Source organism: Podarcis filfolensis, assembly GCF_964270895.1.
Source record: "Podarcis filfolensis genome assembly, chromosome: 8".
Lineage (NCBI taxonomy): Eukaryota > Metazoa > Chordata > Lepidosauria > Squamata > Lacertidae > Podarcis > Podarcis filfolensis.
Genome location: NC_139611.1, coordinates 51,262,631 through 51,284,550, shown reverse-complemented (window position 1 = coordinate 51,284,550; position 21,920 = coordinate 51,262,631). Strand labels below are relative to the sequence as shown.

Here is a 21,920-nt window from a genome sequence, read left to right as displayed (position 1 = left end):
GTGATGATGATAAATCCTTTCCGTGGAGTGATGTTGTTCTGTGGCATTCTAAATGCTGGCAATGAATCTCCTCTGGGATTCCCCAAGTAGCTAGTGGGACTGATCCATTAGTAATTCTTCCTGAATTCCTCTGGAGTAGCTGATACTCCACTGGTTTTGATCTCTGGCTTGTTGTGTAACCAAGATGTAGCTAGATCTGTGCCTGAACATTCATCTTAGGGTTAAATATGCCAGTGTTGCAGTTTCTGTAAGATCAAACTTTCCTAAAACTATGCCTCCTGCAAATAGGGAATTATAGTTGCTTTTTCTTTTGGAGAGTCCATGGTGCTCTAAATTTCCAATAAGCTTTCCATTTGTAACTCTTGAATTAATTTCCATCACTTGTGCCTTGTTATGCAGCACTCCTTCTCGCTTTATTTATGTTCCTACTCCCTCACTGTCCTTTACAAAACTGTAGAATGAATGCTAAATAATAAGAGGACTCAAATTTAGACCAATTGGTGGCCTAGTAGACACCTACCATTCTTTTTCTGAAGCTAAGGGTGTTTGACTCTGGACAGTGAATGAATGGCAGTCTGCTTAAGAACCCCATGCCAGCTACTAAAGGCTCCTAGATAGAAGAGCATAAATAACACAGGAGAAAATTTAAACCCAGAGCCTGGGGAGAGCTATTGAAAGGATAGTATACTGGCCTATTAGTTTCACATGCCAATTTTATATGATTACAAATAAAGAAGCATTTAACAACTTTTCTTTATATTCTGCATATAAAAATTATACAGTTAGACATGCTTTTCAAATATAAATAATTTTTTTTGAAGAATCCACTGTAGTCTGCCAAAAATTAATGAAGGTCTCCCAATCCATCTTTTTGAATGATTTGTTTAAAAAGCCAGTGTTGGGTGATAATCCCACACACATCTGTAGCACGGGAGGAATGGAATTCTCAACAGCCAGTTCCCAGCAGTGTTACCTTTGGTCTGACTAGGAATCTGAACCCAGGATAGAGTAATGTAGAAAGGTCTTGGTTCTTGGGGGTAGGGTGACTGGGGTCCCCCCCTGCCAAACACACTCAGATGGTGCCTGAGCACATTGCTTTAGTTTCTCCTGCATAAATGAATGGCCATTCCTTACTATGAGGAAAGGACTCATCACTGCACTTAGGAGGAGTGATGTGAAGGCAAAACCTCACCTTCCACCTTTGGCCCTCAGGGATGGAAATCCCAACCACACACACTTCACTTGGCTCTCAGTCTAAGCATCTTTGTTCCTCTTTTCGTATTATGGGTTTGAAAAAACGATTCCATTCCCTGGATTATTACACAGTCACTTGATAAGCAAGAGATATTGAGCTGAATGTGGATAGGTTACCTAGCACTGTTAGAATTCTGTTGCTAGATCAGCTGGCATGAGCTTATTGACAATTCGCACACAGCTGAAAAAGAAGAAAAACATGCACAAGTTTGGGTGTCATGGAGTCCCGAATTTATCAAGATATTTATTTGCCCGCCAAGAAGTAATTAAAGGATCAATGTTGCATCAAATATTTCTGTTTTTTATATTATGTTTTTTACCTCATAGATCAGCCCTCTCCAACCAGGTTCTCTCTGGATATTTTGGACTATAATCCCCATAATCCCTGACCGTTGACCGTGGTGGTTGGAGCCGACTGGAAACATAGTCCAAAATATCTAGAGGGCCCCAGGTTAGAGTAGACTGCCATAGACTTTTAAGCAATTCAGCTCCAGAGATGTTTGAACGTTAAGAAGAGGATTTATTTTCAGATTCACAGCATACCTTATCCAAATAACTCAGAGCAGATAAATACAATTGTACATTGGTCACATAATAATAACTCTAGAAATTCTTCCTTTTCCTTACTCCCCTCTTTTCAACAAACTCGTTATAAGCACTGAAGATCTGGGATGACTCCGCTGCCAATATAGTAGCATCATAGTAGCTTCTGTGCATGTTATGGGTGATATCCAACATGAGTCATACTGAAGAATAAATCCACTAAAATCAGTGGCCTTAAGAAACTCAAGTCTGTTGATTTCATTGGTTCTGTGTGAGTACGAATTAGTTGGATAGCACCCTGCATTTAAGTATATGTGTTTTGGCTTAAGTGTATACCTAAAATTGCAAAGTATGAATGCTTTAAGCAAATGTTTGAAAATTCATGTACCAGTACAACTTTCAGAGAACTGGTGAGGGTATACTTGCTAGTAAGGTATGAAATGGTCCCAGTGAACTTTTTGTTAGAGGAAGAAGAAAGCTGTGACTGTGTAGTTCAGACATGCTTATAAGTTTAAGAAATGAGGGATTAGAGTTAGCAAGTAAGGATTCTGGGCAAAACGAAACAGAATAAATGTATGGATATAAACAGGATTACCATCCTTACATGTACTGAATACAGTGAAGGGATGTAAAACTGTATTTGATTTAATGTGTGATTTCATGCTCCTGTGTTAGCAATGCTGTCTCATGTCTAGCTTCTTAGAAAACAGTCTGGCATAGTGGCTTAACATGGCTGTTTCTGTTCTGGAAACACAGGTTTCTTCTAATTTGACAAGAGACTAAGTTTAGTCACTGGCTGGAAATGCTTGTGGTGTTCAACTTGTTGTTCTTGGCCACTGAGGCAGTACTGCCACAAGTTGACCCTGTTGAGCAAACACATTTTTGCCAACATGGCTAAGTGGGAGCAACGTCTCTAACTCTTGTTTTTCTCCTTGCAGGAATGCCATTGGCTCAGGCTGTAGCAATTCTTCAGAAACACTGTCGCATCATAAAAAATGTCCAGGTTCTCTACAGTGAACAGGTAAGTTGTGACCTAGCGTGCTTGCTTCCAAGTATTCTGTATGTTTAATTGCACAGAAAGGATGGGGAGATATGTAAATATTGTGTAATGTCATTGTGTTTGTTGCCTAGCCACATGCCATCCAGTCATCCTTTACGGTTGCCACATCCTGGAGGACGTGGCTTTCTAAAAATAGCATGCTTTTTCAGACACACACACACACACACACACACACACACACACATGTATGCATTTAAAAAATAATTGACAGTATTTGTTTCTTGTCTAGACATTTTCTTTTGTGACTTGATGTTATTGCCGCTTGTGGTTTTAAGTGACCGATCAAAATACAGCTTTTCACAAAAGCTGTATTCTGTAAGAGAGGGAGTTTACAAAATTGATGTGTTGGGAAAGAAAGGTTGCAAAGTCTCCCTCTTAATCAGAAAGAGATGGGAAAAGATTAAAGATACTCATGCTGTTCTAGAAATTGAACTGTTGAAAGCACCATGAGTGGTTGTTGTGATTGTTTTGGTTGCTGGTTTCTGTCCTTGTATCTGACTGGACAGCCAACAGTATTTGAAATTAGTCAAAAGCAAGTTTAGTCCTAATGTTGAAATAGGTAAGTGAAGTCTTGCTATAATAAGGAGGAGTGCATCTGAAATGCTACCCCTTCTCTCCAGTGTGCTCTAGAAAATTCAGGCTATTATTATAGTATCACTGTTGCTATTGAAATCAGACAGGCACCTGCAATTGTGATATTTTGTCACCTGCTGAAAACTTCTGTTTAGCCAGCAGCATCAAAAAATTAATATGATTTGATGTTGGTCATGTGTTCTGTATTTTATGATCTAATAATTTTATGATGTTTTAATGCTTTTGTTGTACACTGCCATATTTTTAATGAAAGATTCTAAGTAATAACTCAAAATAAAAGCAGGTGCTGTAATTTAAAGTTTATAGATATTTTAATGGTGCTGCTGTTGCATGATTAAAAGTTCAGTTAGTGTTATACTAATCTGCTCTGTTAATTCCTCCTATTTTACTGGTCTGCAGCAAAAAATCAGAGCAGTATAGTTCATGAGCATATAAACGTTGCACTTTTGCATCTCAGTAATTTTGTCTGGAGGGGAAATGGCGAGAATTATGTGTGTACACACACACACATGCACACCGACACATCAACTGCCCATTGCTACGTCTTGCTACATGTACTGTACTTTCTATGAAGAAGCAGGTGAAAATAGTTTATATTCTTATTATAGCCTCAGCCTTCAATTTGTATTAAAATCCTCAATATCTGAGTGATTTGTCTGGCCAGTGTGTAACAATTACTAGCATAATTGTGAGTAAATCCTGACCTTTTGGCTCTCTGCCATGTACATACTCTCTTAATTAAATGCGTCTGTTCTCTTTTACTCCAGGTTACATGGATTTATGGCTTCCATAATGACTTTATTTATTTTGCAAATGAGAAAAGCACCCTGTTGACAATTATTCATGTGATCATATTTATTTATTTATTTTGTTTCATTTATTGTTTGTACTTACACACCCCACCCTTCACCAAATGGTCCCAAGGCAGGTTACAAAAATATCACAATTATAATAAGTGCAATGTACACTTAAAATCATTAAAACCACAAAAACAACCAATATCAAAATAATAAAGCACAGAACAGTGCATAACAATGCAGGAGGAGGAAAGAAAGCCACTCCAGTCTTGGGTAAAGAGGCTGCTTGAATTGTAGAAGTAATTTGAATGTCTCAAATTTTAACATATTTTTGGGTATCTGTTTGGTTCACCAGAGTTTTATGGCACTATAGTTATATGAAGTAGTTTTGAGTTTTAAAATGATGATAACGTTTGATCTTTGTGTAGTGATCATTCATGTTATGCAGCCTTGCCCGACTTCATGCGCTCCAATTGTGCTGCCTGGGGCTAATGGGAGTAGTCAAAAACAGTTGGAGGGCACCAGGTTGGGGAAGGCTGATGTAATGTGTCTTTAAATTGCAGCTTCTTGCTCTGGCTTATATTGCATCTCAAAGGAATTCGGTTCACTATGACATCCCCACTTTTCTGCCTGATGCCATATGAGAATGGATTGGTTTAAATCAGCAAGTGGGGAGGGGGGAAGGCTTGTTTAAATCAAGTTTCCCATTGATACCACTTCATATACTTCCCAATAGTGGTGGAGATCCAAAATCTGCAAGTCTGCAAATCTATAAATATTCATATCTGAGAAAGATCAAATCTGGTTGACCACTTTGAGAATAAGACACTGAATTTGATGGGCCATTGGCCTGATCCAGCAGGCTCTTCTTATGTTCTTATCAGATTGGTCCTTCACTTACATATAAGTGACTCCTTTAACACACTGCTTTAAGAGAGCAGTCCTATAGCAAGATCTGCCAGGGTGACTGGGACAAGGATCAAGTGGATCTCTGGCTCTGCTGGAAGGTTCCTGGTGCAGCCAAGCTATGTTGGCATGATTTCCCATCCATGGCTCAGCTGGAAATTGTTGTTGTTGTTTAGTCGTGTCCACCTCTTCGTGACCCCATGGACCAGAGCATGCCAGGCACTGCTGTCTTCTACTGCCTCCCGCAGTTTGGTCAAACTCAAACTCAAACTCAATACACCATTGCATTTCCCCCACCCCAGTTGGCTGAGCCAAGCCTGGCGAATCGTCAGCCATGAAAAGGAGGCATTGCAGGTGTGTGGTGGGAGCGGGACCAGAGAAATAGAAATATAAAAATATTTCGTCATATTACTATCCTCCCCCCCCGGTATTGTTACTCATACCCAACGTGGTGGAAATTCCAGACCTTCAAGAGTAAGAGTGTTAGTACCAAGGATATAACATCATTTGGAGCTTGTTGATACAGTCAAGGCTTGAGAGTGGTTCTGATGGTATTTTTCCCCTCAAGAAGAGATCGGAAGCAGGTGTCCCATTGTGAGGACAAGCAAAATAGCAGAGCAGGGTGATCCCATGTCACTGTTGGTTTTAAATAAGGTGCCTTCCATTTACTTTTCTGTAAGAGAAGGGGAACTGATGGGGAGCAAACATCTCAAGTCTTTAAATGGAAACCAGGACTCTCAAGGTTTTCTGGTCCTGCTTTTTTGCTGACTGTTTAGAGATCACTCGGCGCTTTCGAGAGAACTTGGCACTTTCAGCAAACTGAGATGACAGCCCTGTGATTGTTTACATGATGTCTTAACTAGGGATAAAACAGGTGAAAGAGAAGAGTGTCAAACTCTTGACTTTGCAAGGGCTGCTGAGTCAATCAGCCCTTTTCAGTCCATGAGTTTCTCTTCACTTTTTCCCCCCAAGTGGAGGCTCGAGTGGTTGTTTATCCTACACTGTGCTCACTGAAGTTAAGGTAACCTTAGTAATCTGATCTTGTAGCAGTTTGTAAGAAACTTTACTGTCTTGGAGGAGGAGGAAGTAGACTGTGAGTGTTGCTTAAACCTCACTATTGCTATGTGTATAACCCTTCCTGGCCATTTTAACTCTAGGAGGTTTTGCAACCTCCTGCTTTTTTCACCATATCCAGACTATTGCTGGGAGTCCCACCTGCACTGCCATGACAGTGACTCTCCAGACTGCTGGCTGTGTTGATTGCATCATTTTGGCCATGCAGTTGTTGAGACAACTGCACTTGTGGTGATAGCTACAGCAGTGGCTCAGCTTCCTGTCTCTGGAGTCCTGTTGGCCTCTAATAATATTTGGGCCTGGCACCTTGACTTGCCTCTGACTAGTAAGAATTACCTCTGGTAAGCACACAGGGAAGGCTGAATCTGTTTTTCCTGAGAACTAGGAATATCTTTCTTAGAAATGCACTGTCAGGTTTCATTTTTAATACCATGAGGAATTCGATATCTAACTCCCATTCATTCCTTTGGAATATTCCCCCATTTTCATTGACACACTTGAAGTTCTGTTTATGCTTCAGAAGATATACTTGTTTCTTTTCGGAATCAGTTTTTGCCAGACTGCGATATTTGCTGAAGGAGGAAAATAAGCTTTGGGCAAAACTTTAGATCAAACAATCCTTCCGATCTCTTCTGCTATCCTTGAGGAGATTTTCAGACCTGGCATAAATTCATAAACATTCTGTACAGGAGCCTTCTAACAAGGCTTGCGTCATCAGTACTTAGCCCTGTTGCCTGCTAATATTTTTCCTGCATCTAGTCTAGCGCTGTTGAGATGCTTGTTGACAGTTCTCATCGCTTGGAGAGAATTGCTTCTGTTTCTTCATAAACTTAACATGCAGAGCAAGAATGCCTGAAAATGGCATTCTCTTGGTATTCACAAGAACTCCCATAGGGAAAAAAATACATATTTATTTTTAGTTTCATTTTACAATCTAAAATGTATCCATAATATTATTTTTTATTTCAACAGATACAGTAATTATAACATCAAATGGTAGTATATGTTTTCTTGCTTTTAGGAGAGAGAAAAAGCAGGGGAGTGCTTTTAGGGCTGGCCTGAAAGCTGCAGCTAGTATAGCATGCAGTGACTTGGCTATTCACTGAAGTAGCTTATCGCATGTAGATCATACCACTTCCAAAGGAGCTACATTGGCTGCCAGTTAGCTACCAGGCCAGCTTTTAATATTTCAGTTTTGGCCTATAAAGCCATTAACAGCTTTGCTAACGGTATACAACAATAGGATGGATGCTTTATGCTTGAGCTTTGTTCATTTGATAATTGGCACCTGCATGCATGAAATTATTCTTTTGAAACACATTGTGGTTTGATGTGATGTGACATTTCTGGTGGTGGTGGCAGAACTGTGATGGCTCATCCCAGGGTCATTCCCCATTTGGCCATGAAGCTAACTGGGTGACCTTGGGGAAATTACTTTCTCTCAGCCTATCCTGCCTCACAAGGTCCATTCAAATCTAAGAAGTGTATGATGCCTTTGGTACCTTTATTAGCTAGAATATGTTGGTGGTGCAGACCAGGGGTGCTCTGCTTTTCTTTTTCCTCAAAGCACTAATTTTCATTTGTGCTAAGACTGTGGCAAACACTCTTTCCTCTTTGCTACTCAGGCTGAGCCACAAATGCCATATTTTGATTCCTTCCTTCCATGAAAGCACTGGGCTTCTAATTCAAGTGGCATGTGAATCTTGAGCCCTTTAGTTTCATTTCAATGAGCAAATGGGAGGGGATTTGGCAGCAGCAGCTTTTATTCCAGCCATGTTCATGGAACAATGAACTGTTCCTTCTGCCAGCTGGGAGAAACCAGTGTCAAGGTTCTTTTTCCTTGGCTTTCCGTCGTAGGAGAGCGTAACTTCACACATAACCCAGCTGTCACCAACTAATTTCTCTTTTTTGTTTTCTAGTCTCCTCTTAGCCATGACCTCATCCTTAACCTGACTCAGGACGGAATCAAACTGCTGTTTGATGCTTTCAATCAAAGACTCAAGGTAAAAATATGATTTGAGAAATGCAACTCTGCTTCTCCTTCCCCCACCTGAGGCTTAAATGTGCATGCATGCACTCCCAAAATGATACCAACAATGTTCTGACTAACAACTGTGGGACTGTATCCCCATGGCAACTGCTTATGTCATTTATTTAGATCTTGTGTGTGATTGTCTGAATATAGTGAACTGATTTTTTGTTGAGGTGTGATGATGCCATTATAAACTTACATTATTATTATTGTTTTATCTATTTATCTTACCCTGAATAATGTAATTGTATTTAGGTAATGTGCCAGTGGAAAGGCGATCATAGCTCAGAACACTAGTTTTGAATATATGAGATGTCAGATACAATGCCTGGCATCCTTCACATCCTGGATAGCATTATCGCTTGTTAGGAAGAGGCCTACCAAATATTAGGTAAAGGTAAAGGGACCCCTGACCATTAGGTCAAGTCATGGACGACTGTGGGGTTGCGGTGCTCATCTCACTTTACTGACCGAGGTAGCCTGCGTACAGCTTCCGGGTCATGTGGCCAGCATGACTAAGCCACTTCTGGTGAACCAGAGCAGCGCACGGAAACGCTGTTTACCTTCCCGCTGGAGCGGTACCTATTTATCTACATGCAGTTTGACATGCTTTTGAACCGCTAGGTTGGCAGGAGCAGGGACCAAGCAACGGGAGCTCACCCCATCACGGGGATTCGAACAGCCAACCTTCTGATCGGCAAGCCCTAGGCTCTGTGGTTTAACCCACAGCGCCACCCGCATCCCTACCAAATATTAAAATGTGTATAAATGGGGTGTGTGCCAGCTCTGACTTTCCTTTGCAGCCTCCTCTACCTATCCTTTATTTCCCCTCTCTCTGCTCTCTCTTTCCCGAACTGCCTGTCCATGTTCACTGCCCCATTTGCACAACACCTTGGACATTTTTCTCCTCCCTACCCCTAGTCCTGTTCATCTTTAGTCTGCTTTGGTCGGACTCCACCTGAGATTTTTAAACAGAGGTTGGATGACCATCTTGTCAGGGATCCTTTAGCTGTGTTTCCTGCAGGGGGTTGGACTAGATGACCCCTAGGGTCTCTTCCAATACTACTGTTTGATGGTTCTATTATTCCTATGTCTCTGTTTTATTTATTTAAATATTTATGTACCACTGTTTTATAAATACATCATCATCGTCATTATTAAAATTTGTGTACCACCCTATACCTGCAGGTCTCAGGGTGGTTCACAAGACAAAATCACAATATAAAAACACAAAATACATAGCTTTAGGGATGTTAAGTGACTAGTAGCCTAAACACAGCTCAAGAACGTGCTCAGGAAAAAGCAGTTTTAGAGAGCACACAGTGGAATAGAGTGTTTGTATGAGCTAAGTGATCACCATACCAGTCCCTTTCTCTCATTATTTTAGCCCTTATCTTGGAGCTCTTTGTTCTTTTCCTTATGTCATATTGAATCATCAGCTTATGAAGAAATGTTAGCTGAAAGTTGTAGATGACTGTAATTCTTGTTGAAAGGGAAAAAAGGCATACCCCCCCAAAATAGCTGGAGAACCAGTCCTATTTTCCATCAACAAGTTCTGTTTCTCTCTCTCTCTCTCTCTCTCTCTCTCTCTCTCTCTCTCACACACACACACACACACACACACACAGAGAGAGAGAGAGAGAGAGAGAGAGAGAGAGAGAAAGAGATCAACCTAACACACATCTGTCCATCTCTCTGCCTAAGTGCATCTCTCTGAATCACATACAACCTTTTCATAGGAAATGCTCACTACCAGCTTCATGTAGCCAGCAAACCGGACCAGCTGCTCAGCAGGGAAGCCATCCATGCCACTTCCTTTCGAAGCAACCAGAACGCAAAGGGATGGACCCTTGGCAACTGCTCTGCACTGTTCTACCATTCCTCCTGTTTGCCCCCACCCCCCACACACCATGGGTTGTCAACCCAACACCCATGGGCGCCAGGAAAGGCCATTGTGGGTGCCGCAGGCACTGGGGTGGCAATGCCCACACTACATGTTTGCTTTTTCTTGCACAAATGAAATATTAATATGATTAGCATACTTGTTATTCTTCCCCCTAAACCAAATTCTAGCCACAGAAATTACATGGTGCTACCCTCTGTTTTATTTCTTTTCCTTTTCCTTTTTAAAGAGCAACCTTAAGTCGCTGAGTGTTCTTTTATTGAAACTGTCAAGAAATGCTTTTCATTGACAGTGGTTTCCCCCCACTCCCTGGTTTTGCCCGCACATTAATTTGCTTAGTTCCCCTCTCTTTTTAATGAGAGGCTTTTCTTTCTATTGCTCATAATGCTTTTTCGCCGCTTACTTGGTAGAACATAAAGTGCTTTGGTAAACATTCACTTGTACATGAATCAATACCATGCTGTTAAACATTCACAATTGATTTCTTATGCCGCTCCATTGTGTATAACACCCTTTCCCAACCTGGCACCCTCCAGAAGTCCAAACTGCAAGTCCTGTCGATCAGATTTCCTAGGCATTGGGGTAGGGCTTTAGTGAACTGAAATATACTGGTTTGGTAGGTGTTCCCTCTGCTTAATCCAGGAGAGGGAAAACTTTTCTGTGCTGGACTGATGACTGCAAACCTCAGGTGATCTTGGTCCTAGGACTGACCAACATTTGCATTTCCAAGAGCTGAAACAAGTAATATGTGAGCTATCCAGTGGCTAACCGCTTCAAGTGAAATGTCTTGCAATAAAGAGGTTCATTTCTACATATAAAAGCAATCCTGCTCAATTACTGCAGGCCAGTTCCTTGAAAAGGGACTCTAGGGTAATATGTTGCTTGTGGAAGGAACATTGTTCAGTTTCAGAACTCTTAAATGCAGAAACCCTATTTTGGATGGAGTAGCTACCTAGTGGCATTCTTTATAGATAATTAACCCTTGCTGCAACACTCCATGGTACATAATGTTATGTCCATTTTGCCAACCTTAGAAATCACAGTGGGGCATGTGAAGGGAGCTGTTGTTTAGGTGGGTGGGATCTTGGCCATTTAGCACCTTATAAGTCAGAAACAAAGGATGCAGGTGGCGCTGTGGTGTAAACCACTGAGCCTTGGGATTGCCAAATGGAAGGTCGGCAGTTCGAATCCTCGCAACCGGGTGAGCTCCCATTGTTCGGTCCCAGCTCCTGCCAACCTAGCAGTTCAAAAGCACACCCAAAAGTGCAAGTAGATAAATAGGTACCACTCCGGTGGGAAGGTAAATGGCATTTCTGTGCACTGCTCTGGTTTCACCAGAAGCAGTTTAGTCATGCTGGCCACATGACCCGGAAAAACTGTCTGTGGACAAACGTCGGCTCCCTCGGCCCGTAAAGCGAGATGAGCACCGCAACCCCAGAGTTATTCGCGACTGGACTTTACTGTCAGGGGTCCTTTACCTTTACCTTTTAAGTCCGAAATAACAGAAACAGATGCCCCAAAAAGCTATTCCGACTTATTGTAGACTTGCACAACATCACCTAAAGTACTGTACATGGGTCTACATCAGCCACAACAGTCTGTACTAGCAGCAGCTTCAGAACAGTCAGATATGACCATGCAGTGTCTGTTACAGTTGCCCAGTCTAATGGTTATGAAGGCATAGAAGTGGTTGCAGTTCAGACTGCAAAGGAAATTGTCACAGCCAACTGCTCACCAAATGAAATCTACATTTCAGCATTTTGTTCAACCTCTGGGTGAAGTCATCTGGAAATGCTTATGATACTTAGGACTATTCTCAGTTTCATGAGATCCGAAAGAGGTGGTGGAAACTGTTAGCTGGTTTTAACTGGCAATGAGGACTTGAAAGTTGGAAGGGCAAACTTAAACTTAAGCCAAGCAACCAAGCAAATTGTTCAGTACAAGACTGTTGTATTATGTCTTGATTTGTTTGTACTTATGATTACTTTATTGTGAAATGGAATGGAGATTCTTAAATATGCTAAAAGCCGTCCCGGATACTAATTCATCTTAATAGTAGATTATCTGTTCTCCCACCCAGTTTTTCCTCATGAAACCTGTTGACTTTTACAGGCACCAGTGGGAGCATTTCTCCCAGTGCTAATAGCAGCTTTTAAGTAATGGGTTTTTGTTTTGCAAATATGGTAGGGAAGATGAGTTAAATTCCCCCTCCCATAGCAAAGATAAAAATAAATATATGTGCCTAGTGTAACATCTTGTTAACTAGCAATATGTGAACCCACTTTCACTAAAATCATGTTTGAGCCACTGACCACAAGCTTCTTCTAACAATGATGGGAGGGGGGGGAGGAAATCACTTTTTAAATATAAAACTCAGTTTTCAAATGTTTTAGCACATGCTCACAGTGCCACTTGGGAATTGTGGAGCTGAGAAAGACATGCAGCAGTGTGTCACCTACGCAGCTGAGCAGTGCTCCTGTTAACTGTGGGTCATTAGCTCTGGGCCCACCCGTATTGACTGTTGGACTGTGGATGAGACCTCAGCAACTCCCCTCCCCTCCACAACCTATATACCCACACCATGGCTGATCTTTTGATCAGTGGTACCAAAGGCAAGCCTTATAAGCTGCAGTTTCTTCCCGTGGTTCCCCACTCTAGAGCATGTTTGGCGGAACCTCAAGATTTGTAAAAACACAAAGCATCCATATAGAAAGAAAAGACGAGGGAGCCCAAGGTCCTATCACTACAAAGTCTGCACTTGGTTGGTTGTGGCAAACCTTTTATATTCAGATAGAAAGTAAACATATAGATTTACAATCAGATTGTTACCAAAACTGCTTCCTATAAGGAAGATGTTAGAGATGAAAGCATTGCTGCAAACAGATCTGTTCATCTTGAACTAAGATTTTTTGCCAAATATTTTTTCCCCCTATACTTTTTGTGCCCACGGAAAACTGTTACCTTCATTAAATCCTATTAAATTCTGTGTTTTTTTCTCCTTTAGATGCTATAATGGGCATTTTAATTAGTTAATTAAATTAATATGCTCAATAAATGTCTGATGTCCTTAGTGGGATAGATAATCAGCATGGTTTGCTTCTGCCCCATATTTTGGTCCTTATTTCACCTTTCTTTTCTCTTACTCACTCCCATGCATTCATTTTTGCCCTCCTCTTCCTATTTCCCTCACTGCAGCCTCACTCTGGTACTTACACTCATATTCTTTCCTATTTTCTAAGACTTTGGCCTGGTTTGCAGATAATGCTAAAGGATGGTGGTTACTACATTCATGAACTTCTAGACTCACATGCCATTTCTCTACTTCCTCTAGCTGTGAAGAGGATATTGGAAGCTTTTAACAGTTACTTGCCATGTCCAAACCTGCTGTGTCCAAACTCTATTGCTTAAGGAAACAAACTGACTTCAAACTGTGGTTAATTAGCCGGACTTATTTCCTCAAACTGAAGTTCTGGGTTTGGACAAAACCAGAGCTTGCTGAAAATGGAAGCAGAAGCTTCTGGTCTTCTATCTGTGGCTACAGCAAATAAGAAGAGCCCATAAGTCTGTGTTTGCCAGAGTTCATACCTGCAGTACTAAACCATCACATACTTGTTTATTTAGAAAACTTGCATCTGCCCTTCCAACACATTTGCCTTGCTCAGAGAAGTTTACAACAATATTTTAAAAACCTGCTCCATAAAATCAGAAAGCAACAGCATTCGAAACAGAAAGAGACACAGTGTACAGACCCTTATTTTAGAATGTTTTTATTATATAACCATCATCTGCAAGGCAAGGGTTGGGCGATATCTTGGTTTTCAACATTGTGATATATCAGCAGCTAAATACCATGATATGTTGAGATACCACAGTGTCTGCAATGTATTTTGGCTGCTTCTTCCTCCCCACCTTCCTCCTACCACCCAGCCCTACCAAGCCCCAATACTGTTCCAGCTCTCATGAGCTGGAGGGGCATCAGGAGCTGGAGGGGCTTTACTGAACTGCTCAATGGGGTGCAGGAAAAGTTATTCAATACTTCTCAACAGTCCTGCTGTTTGTGTGTGTCCATGTGTGTATGTCCATGCATGCATCTCTCTCTATCTCTATCTTTTGTAATAATGGTATTTTTCCTGTTTTTTTAGGTGATTGAAGTTTATGACTTGACTAAAGTGAAGTTAAAATATTGGTAAGTGGTCAGTCAAATAAATGTAGCCACTTGTTCCTTTCCCCCCTCTTAGGGTTGGCAGGACGTCTGCCATTGAGAGAGAACAGCTGAAAAGTCACTGAGCTAAAAGATACCCTGTTTAGCCTTATCCCATCTTGGCTTAAGAAACTGAGACGAGACACTCATCTCATCTTCATAGCTAACATAAGACGTATGCTACAGTCCTCAAAACTATGGTTTACCTGAAAGAATCCTGGAAGGGTTTGGTGAGGATGCTGAGATTTCTCTTTTGGAGATCTCCAGCCACCTTTACAGTTTCTTAGGGAAAGGGATGAGATTTCTCTTTTGGAGATCTCCAGCCACCTTTACAGTTTCTTAGGGAAAGGGAATGGTCTTTAATAAGGATCTGTCCTCAGGTGACCTTAAGGCTTAAGCTGTGCTCTTCTACAAATTGTCCCTCAGCTAATTTTTGTGTGCTCTTGTGTGACAATGCAGACAGATATAACTGCTGAAAACAAGGAGCGGGGAGAGAAACTGGCTTTAAAAGTGGCTTCATTTCAGGCCCTCAGAATATCTTACTCTGCTCAGTGAAGCACATAATTGAAACAAAAGCCTCTCTTTTCCTGTGTTTAAAAATGTATTGAGTATATTTCTACTGTGCTTTTCTTGGTGACTTTCCAAAATATCTTCATTCATAAATTTCACAAAAGGCTTCACGGAAACCTCACTGAAGCAGGGTTGCGCAGAACATCCGTATAGGTACTATTTCATTCTGTAGAAGGGGAATAGTGACCTTCTTCTCTGAGTGACTGTAAAAATAGTTAAGTTTGGAATGAATTGTGAAGATGAAAGACTCATGAAGCTGTTTTATAAGTGACTTTGAATACAACAAATATTTGATCCAATGCTGATTCAGAGACTTACGCCTGGCAAAGCCCCAGAGAGGGACATGTTAATTTTTTTTCCATATCTACTCAGTTCAAGGGGCTTCAATTTTCACCACTTTGTTTTTGATTATTCAACTGGAGTATTGCCAGCTGTCTGGATATCTAATATTTTGGTTTCAAACTTTAAGAAGTGTGATCATGATGAGTTTCAAAATATCACTAAATAAGGCTTCTTGATATTCATGCATAAAATATACACACTTCTTTCAGATAAGTTAAAACAATGAGTCAAAGAGAGTCAGGTTATGTCTCCAATGCACGTAGAGGCTTTCACAAGAGACCTTGCACATTGTTCACTGATTTGTTTTGAATTATCTTATTCAAAAGTACATTAGCTGTCCACCAACAAAAGCTGGGTGTTGTGTTTGTTGATCTCTCATTTGCCTTTGACTCCATTGACTGAAAGCGTCCATGGCAATATTGATTTTTCCTTCCTTCCAGTGGTGTCCATTTTAACTCTCAGGCTATTGCTCCAACCATAGAACAAATTGATCAGTCTTTTGGAGCAACACATCCAGGAGGTGAGTTGGCAATTCTTGGCACTGTTCACATGTGGATATTTGGTCGGTTGTGCCTGTGTCTGTTCCCTATCATCACTGGAATTGAAAGTCAGATAGACCAAAGGGTCTCATTCACAAGGGATTATTTGTTTATGAAGGAGGCTTAAACTTGGTTTTAGCTTTCTATGTGCTTCGTGATCTATCTTGCCAAGTGTGATAAAAAATGAGTTAGTAGAGGCATGAGACTGACAATATTTTTTCAGAGAGCTGAAAAAAATTGTATGATAGAACCATTGATGCTTATGGTTGATTTGCTTATGTTGCCAGAGGTTCCTGGAAGGCGGTCTGGGATGGCTCTCCCCACTGGCTGGACAGGCAGGGTCCCAAACTATGATCCTGCCCAAGGGAGAGGCCATCCTACTCTTATCAGACAAGGTGGTACTTCAGCCTGATATGACCTTTGTCCTAAAGCAGGGGTGTCCAAACTTTTTTCAAAGAGGGCCAGGTTTGATGAAGTGAACATGCATGAGTGCCGAACAAAGTTATTGACCTTTTTTTTTTAAGGATTCAAGTTGTTGACCTTTTTTTAGAACCACGGGGAGGAACTGCCTCTGGGGGCCGGATTAAACCAACTGGCGGGTTGGATTAGGCCCCCCAAACAGACTTTGGACATGCCCTAAAGGTTAAGACCATCTTTCACAGAGCTCACAAAGTGGTTCTGCCTTAATTTTGTCCTACTCCATTGTCAGCCATGGTCCTGGCAGTCTGGATGTTTCTGCTTGGATAGGACTTTGGCCTTCCTGAAGTCTGAGGCCATATTTGTTTCCTTCGATGGCTAAGGGCTAGGCAGAAGATTTCTTCCTCATCTTCAACCATCTCTAGGAGGCTCAGGGAGGCAATAGGGCTCTTGAAAAAGTTCCCTGTTTGTCCCTTGGCCTGTTTTTTCCTGTGTTAGTCTTCTGGACCTGGGCCTGTTGGAACTGGTGTCCTCCTATGTGGATGGAGTCCATGTGGTTTGATGGGTCATTCTTTCTGTTCTGGCTGGTCTGGTGTGAGTGGGGTGGACCCTCCTCTGGGTAGGATCATCATTTTGGGACTCTGCCTGTCCAGTCAGTGGGAAGAGCCATCCCAGACTATTGACTGCCCTCCAATAACCCCTGCCAGTAGAAATTCATGGTAAGAATTTTGACTTTGTCTCCTGTGGCATTTATGCTTTATGTTTCATTAATTTTTTTCTCTGGCTCTGTTATATTCTCTAGTCAAGCAGGTTTTTCAGGTAGCTGTAGTGGGGAACCTCAGGCCCAGGAACCAAATGCAACTCCAACTCCCAGCCTCTCTATCTGCCTCTCTATACACCCTCTTTTCCTAGGCTACGCCAGTCAGTAGCCTTGCTGTACATCCTCCTTGAGTGGTTTTGCTTGGCTGTAATGTGTCCTTGAACTCTGAAAATGCTTCCTGCTTGCCTGGCTGGATGATAGAGAGGGGTGCAATAGTGTGTGTAGACACAAGCCTACTGTCCAAAGGTACAGTCATTGCTTGGCCCACTTTTGCCTGTGGCCCCATCCACCACTGGCATGTGACTCTTATAAGGTTGCCTAGAAGGCAGTGAGGTTCTTGGGCTGAAAAAGGTTCCCTATACTTGCAATAGTGCTTTAGAAACTTGAAAATCCTGTTTAACTAAAGCTGTGAGTACACCAAAGGAAACAATGCCTATTTCAAAACTCCTTCAAGTCATCAAGTATTATCTGTCTGCAATCAGTGTCATATGAATATGTTTGGGATGAGACGAAAAAGCAGATCTGTGCTTACAGAATTATAAAACCATCAGATTATAATGATATTGCTTCAGACCACATGCAGAGGCAACAGTCCTCATTACAATTGCTGGTTATATCAGGCGTGTGCCCTCCTTCCTCTCATAGTAGCAATGAATTGTGTCCACTGTTAGTTCTACTCAGAGTAGACTTGACCTGACTAATGGCCAAACAATAACAAACCCTGGTTAAGAACAACCCATGGTTAGCATTGTCCTTCATATACACATAATGCTACACTACAATTTCACCAAGCCATGTGAGGAAAGTGGGAGAAACAAGTAGGATGGAGCCTGTGCCTGATGGGTTTGCTATGCTTTTTTCAATCCTACAAATTCCATAGTGATAATGAGAATAGAAAAATCTTGTGCTGTTAAAGAAACAAAAGGTTAGTTCATATTTCTGGCACTTGAGCATTTGAAAACCTCCTATCTGGCCTCATTAATTATCCCTGTTCACCCCATGGGGTTTTGCCTTTAGACAGGTTGAAGCCCAACTGCTGCTAGATGTTTCATAAGCACTTTAGGCATAGTTTAATGAAGAGCTAAACTGCTTGACAGTACTGTCAGATTGGAACGGGATAAATTGCTGTTCTTATATGCATGTGTGTGTGTATGTGTTTCCAGTGTACAACTCTGCTGAACAACTTTTCCACCTCAACTTCAGAGGACTGTCTTTTTCCTTTCAATTGGACTCATGGACTGAAACTCCAAAGTATGAGGTCTGAAATCTTCTTTGTTAATAAATACATTGTTAAACAAAGCAGTCACTGTGTTTTGAAAGACTTGTAACTGACCTTGTGCCTTAATTTATTGATTTTTGAGATATGTTACTTCCCCTAGTTCAGCTGTCATTGGAACTGATTTCCAAACTATAGAAGTATCCTGCAGGCTGACATACACTCCCTCTCTCCATCCCACTTGTTCCCCCCTCTGCCTTTTCCTGGTTAGTGATAACTATAGGTTTACTGTGATGTCTGAACTGGTATTATCATAGTTAACCACTAACCATAGTTTAATCTCAAATCAGAGTTGTTTCAAACTGTTGGCGGTGTTAACAAAAGCAGCACAAAAAAAAAGCGTGAATGCTTTTTCTAGGCTACATCAACAGAAGTATAGTGTCCTGGTCAAGGGAAGTAATAGTCCCTCTCTTCCTGCCAACCTAGCAGTTCGAAAGCACCCAGTACAAGTAGATAAATAGGTACCGCTCTGGCGGGAAGGTAAACGGTGTTTCCGTGCACTGCTCTGGTTCACCAGAAGCAGCTTAGTCATCCTGGTCACATGACCCAGAAGCTGTACGCCAGCTCCCTCGGCCTGTAAAGCGAGATGAGCGCCGCAACCCCAGAGTCGTCCACGACTGGACCTAATGGTCAGGCGTCCCTTTACCTTTATTCTGCCATGGTCAGACCACACTTGGAGTCCTGTGTCCAGCTCAGCGATTGCCGGCGAGGGAACAGCTGATAGGCAGCCTGTTAGACACGCAGGGCTGTTAGCCTCTGGGCAATCCTCCCTCCCCCCCCAATTTCAACAAGTCAGGGCAATTTCCCCCCATTTTCCTAATTTGGAGTCCCCAAAAATAGGGGGCGTCCTATACATGGGGACGTCCAATACACAGAAAAATACAGTAATTGAACAAAGTACATGTGGATTTACAATAGGCTCCCTAAATCTTCAAATCAAGATTCGCAAAGAATTTTTATGAAAATTACCGTATTACAATAACTACACTGCAGTGTCTGACACCTCTGAAATTAGGGACCCTGCAATTGGCTAACATTCTGGGACCACTGCAATATAGATTGGTGTCCATCCTTTACCATGGATTGTTTCTTTTAAAATTCAAACTGCACTGTAAGACAAGAAAACAACAGTAATATTCCTAGTTGGAAGAAGTTTAATGAACTACTAGCCTCCTAGCAGGAGGTGCTGAAATTAATCTCCCATCCAAAATAGACGGGGGAAGAAAGGATGATGAGTGGGGGGGGGGAGGGTCCTGCTGTCTATGTCTGTTAATCAGCTACATTCATAGACTACTGAGAAGAAATGGTTTGTGGGGTATGCGTGCCATGGGATCCACTTTGTGTGTATATACATGTACACGCAAGTGACTTCTGCAAGTTCTTTCATGGGGGTTTTAACTGCTGCAGGACACGTCATGGGGGTTTTAATCTTAGTTTTGCTATGTAGAGAGATAAAGTTTTGCTGGTTTTTGAGGATCATTCTGACTCACTTGGTTGTATGTGGTACAAGAGTTAGTATTATTGGACTTAAAACTATGTGTTGTGCAATCAAATACAATTTTAATTTAACCTTTCCAGCCAAACTTTGCCCATGGCCTAGCTTCCCTGCAAATTCCCCATGGTGCAACTGTGAAACGTATGTACATCTATAGTGGAAACAGTCTTCAAGATACCAAGTAAGTAGCTCTTATATTTTGGGAAATATCTCCAAATAGATAAATAGTGAAAGTCAAATCTCATGTTATTTTATGTGCATATAATTATGTGTGCTGGCTATATTTAGCTTTATTACAGTATTCAAGTTTACGTGGCTATTTACATAGTCTATCATTTTGTGTTTAAGCTTTTTCAGGCAAGTCCATTTCCAGATTAAAAGTACAGAGCCACTTCACACAATAACTTACCGGTACCCTGGTATTTAACCAACCAACCAACCCTGCTGGTTAACATGTTCAAGAGTTAATTGAGCCAAGCTTAATTTAAGCATCTTCTCAAACCATGAGGATCTGTAAAGATAATTTTTGAACCCAAACTATAGTTTTATCTTCAAAATGTGCAGGCGAAAACCATGGTTTATAGCTGCTTATTTGCTTCCATTTGGTCAGTGCTCTATTCTGAAGATGCAATCGCCTCAGAAGGCAGAATGATGTTAATAACCAGTTTATCAATTCAGACATCTCATCAAAGCATTGTTTGCAAACCTATTGCAAACTATGGTTTCTAATTCTTGTTTGCTGGTCAATTGCAACCTATGCAGTTTATCAATTTACCCATAGTTAATCTTTCTCAACCATGCTTTAGCATTCAAATTCAGCCATAACAAGCTCCCTAGAGTTACTTCCAGTTAGAAATCCAGTTATTTAAATGTTTATAGTGTGGACTTTGTTGTGTGGTAGTTTAATTTAAATTTCAACATGGGCATTCTGTTGTGTTGCTGGCTGTTTAGCATAAATTTAGTAAATGGTAAGGTTCCTTTAAAGAATGCAGTTCTTCTCTTTTTGCTTCTTCATCTGTAAGTTGTGTTTGCGACATCACTATTGAGTTAGGGCTGTTTAGTCAGATAGCACTCGCTATTGGTATAGAAAAGTGACCCGGAAACAATGTGTTGCTTAGCACTAATCTGCATATTGTTTAATTATACATGATCTTGCTGTTTCAGGGCTCCTATGATGCCCCTCAGCTGTTTCCTTGGAAATGTGTATGCAGAGAATGTTGATGTTCTGAGAGATGGAGCTGGGCCCTCAGGTTTACGGCTTCGCTTACTCACTGCAGGTATTAGTGAGCAGAGGTTTCCTTTCAAAGGCACAAATGTGAATATGGGCAACCTATATATCTCAGACTCTCTCAAGTACTTACTTCTGATTACTCTGTCACCTCCTCTGTTGGAGATGACTCGTACATTCCAGGAAATATTGCTTCAGTTGATTCCAAGTTCATTGCAACACCATTCTTGGTATAATGAAACTTTGTCTTATGTGTAGCAATAAGTAAGTCTGTCTGTCAAGCAAGAATTCCTGCAAAACTATATATGAACCAGATTCACAATCAGAACCTTTGGGAGATGTGGAAAGATTCCCAGGGATTTAGCAGGGTTGCAAAGAGAATTAGGAGGTGCTCTTTACCACCGTAGAGACATAGAAGTCTAAAATTGGATCAAGAGTCGGTCAGCCAGTAGTCGGGTGTGTATTAGAATTCAGATGTGACCCCCAAACCATGGTTTATGAAGTCATGTTGTAGCCAAACCAACACCATATATCTGACCATCATTTGCAAGAGTCCACCAAACTAGGATATGAAACCATATTTTGAAGCTGATTTGGGATGTTGCTCCACCCTTGAAGGATTCTGTTTTGGGAAGACATCTGGGGTTTCTAGGGGAGGAGGCTAACCATACAAGTTTGCTCATAAGTCTCATATGAACACAAAAGCCTGAGTGGAGTTATCCAGAGTTTTGGAATATGTTGTCAGCAATATGCTGATGACACACAACTCTACTTCCCCTTTACAACTGCAGTTGTGGCAGTGGAAGTGCTGGACCAGTGCCTTGCCTTGGTAATGGACTGGATGAGAGCCAACAAACTGAAGCTCCATC

At 41.4% G+C, this 21,920-nt stretch overlaps 1 protein-coding gene across 1 annotated transcript in view; it reads left to right on the top strand.

Moving 5' to 3' along the window:
* The window catches only part of PHAF1 (phagophore assembly factor 1), a 41,608-nt gene that overhangs the window by 7,028 nt on the left and 12,660 nt on the right, over positions 1–21,920 (top strand). The window contains exons 3-9 of the mRNA XM_083624919.1: positions 2,736–2,818; positions 8,148–8,231; positions 14,306–14,349; positions 15,717–15,796; positions 18,216–18,310; positions 19,907–20,004; positions 20,988–21,100. Coding sequence (XP_083481045.1) covers positions 2,736–2,818; positions 8,148–8,231; positions 14,306–14,349; positions 15,717–15,796; positions 18,216–18,310; positions 19,907–20,004; positions 20,988–21,100 — 597 coding nt within the window. The remainder of the gene's footprint in view (positions 1–2,735; positions 2,819–8,147; positions 8,232–14,305; positions 14,350–15,716; positions 15,797–18,215; positions 18,311–19,906; positions 20,005–20,987; positions 21,101–21,920) is intronic.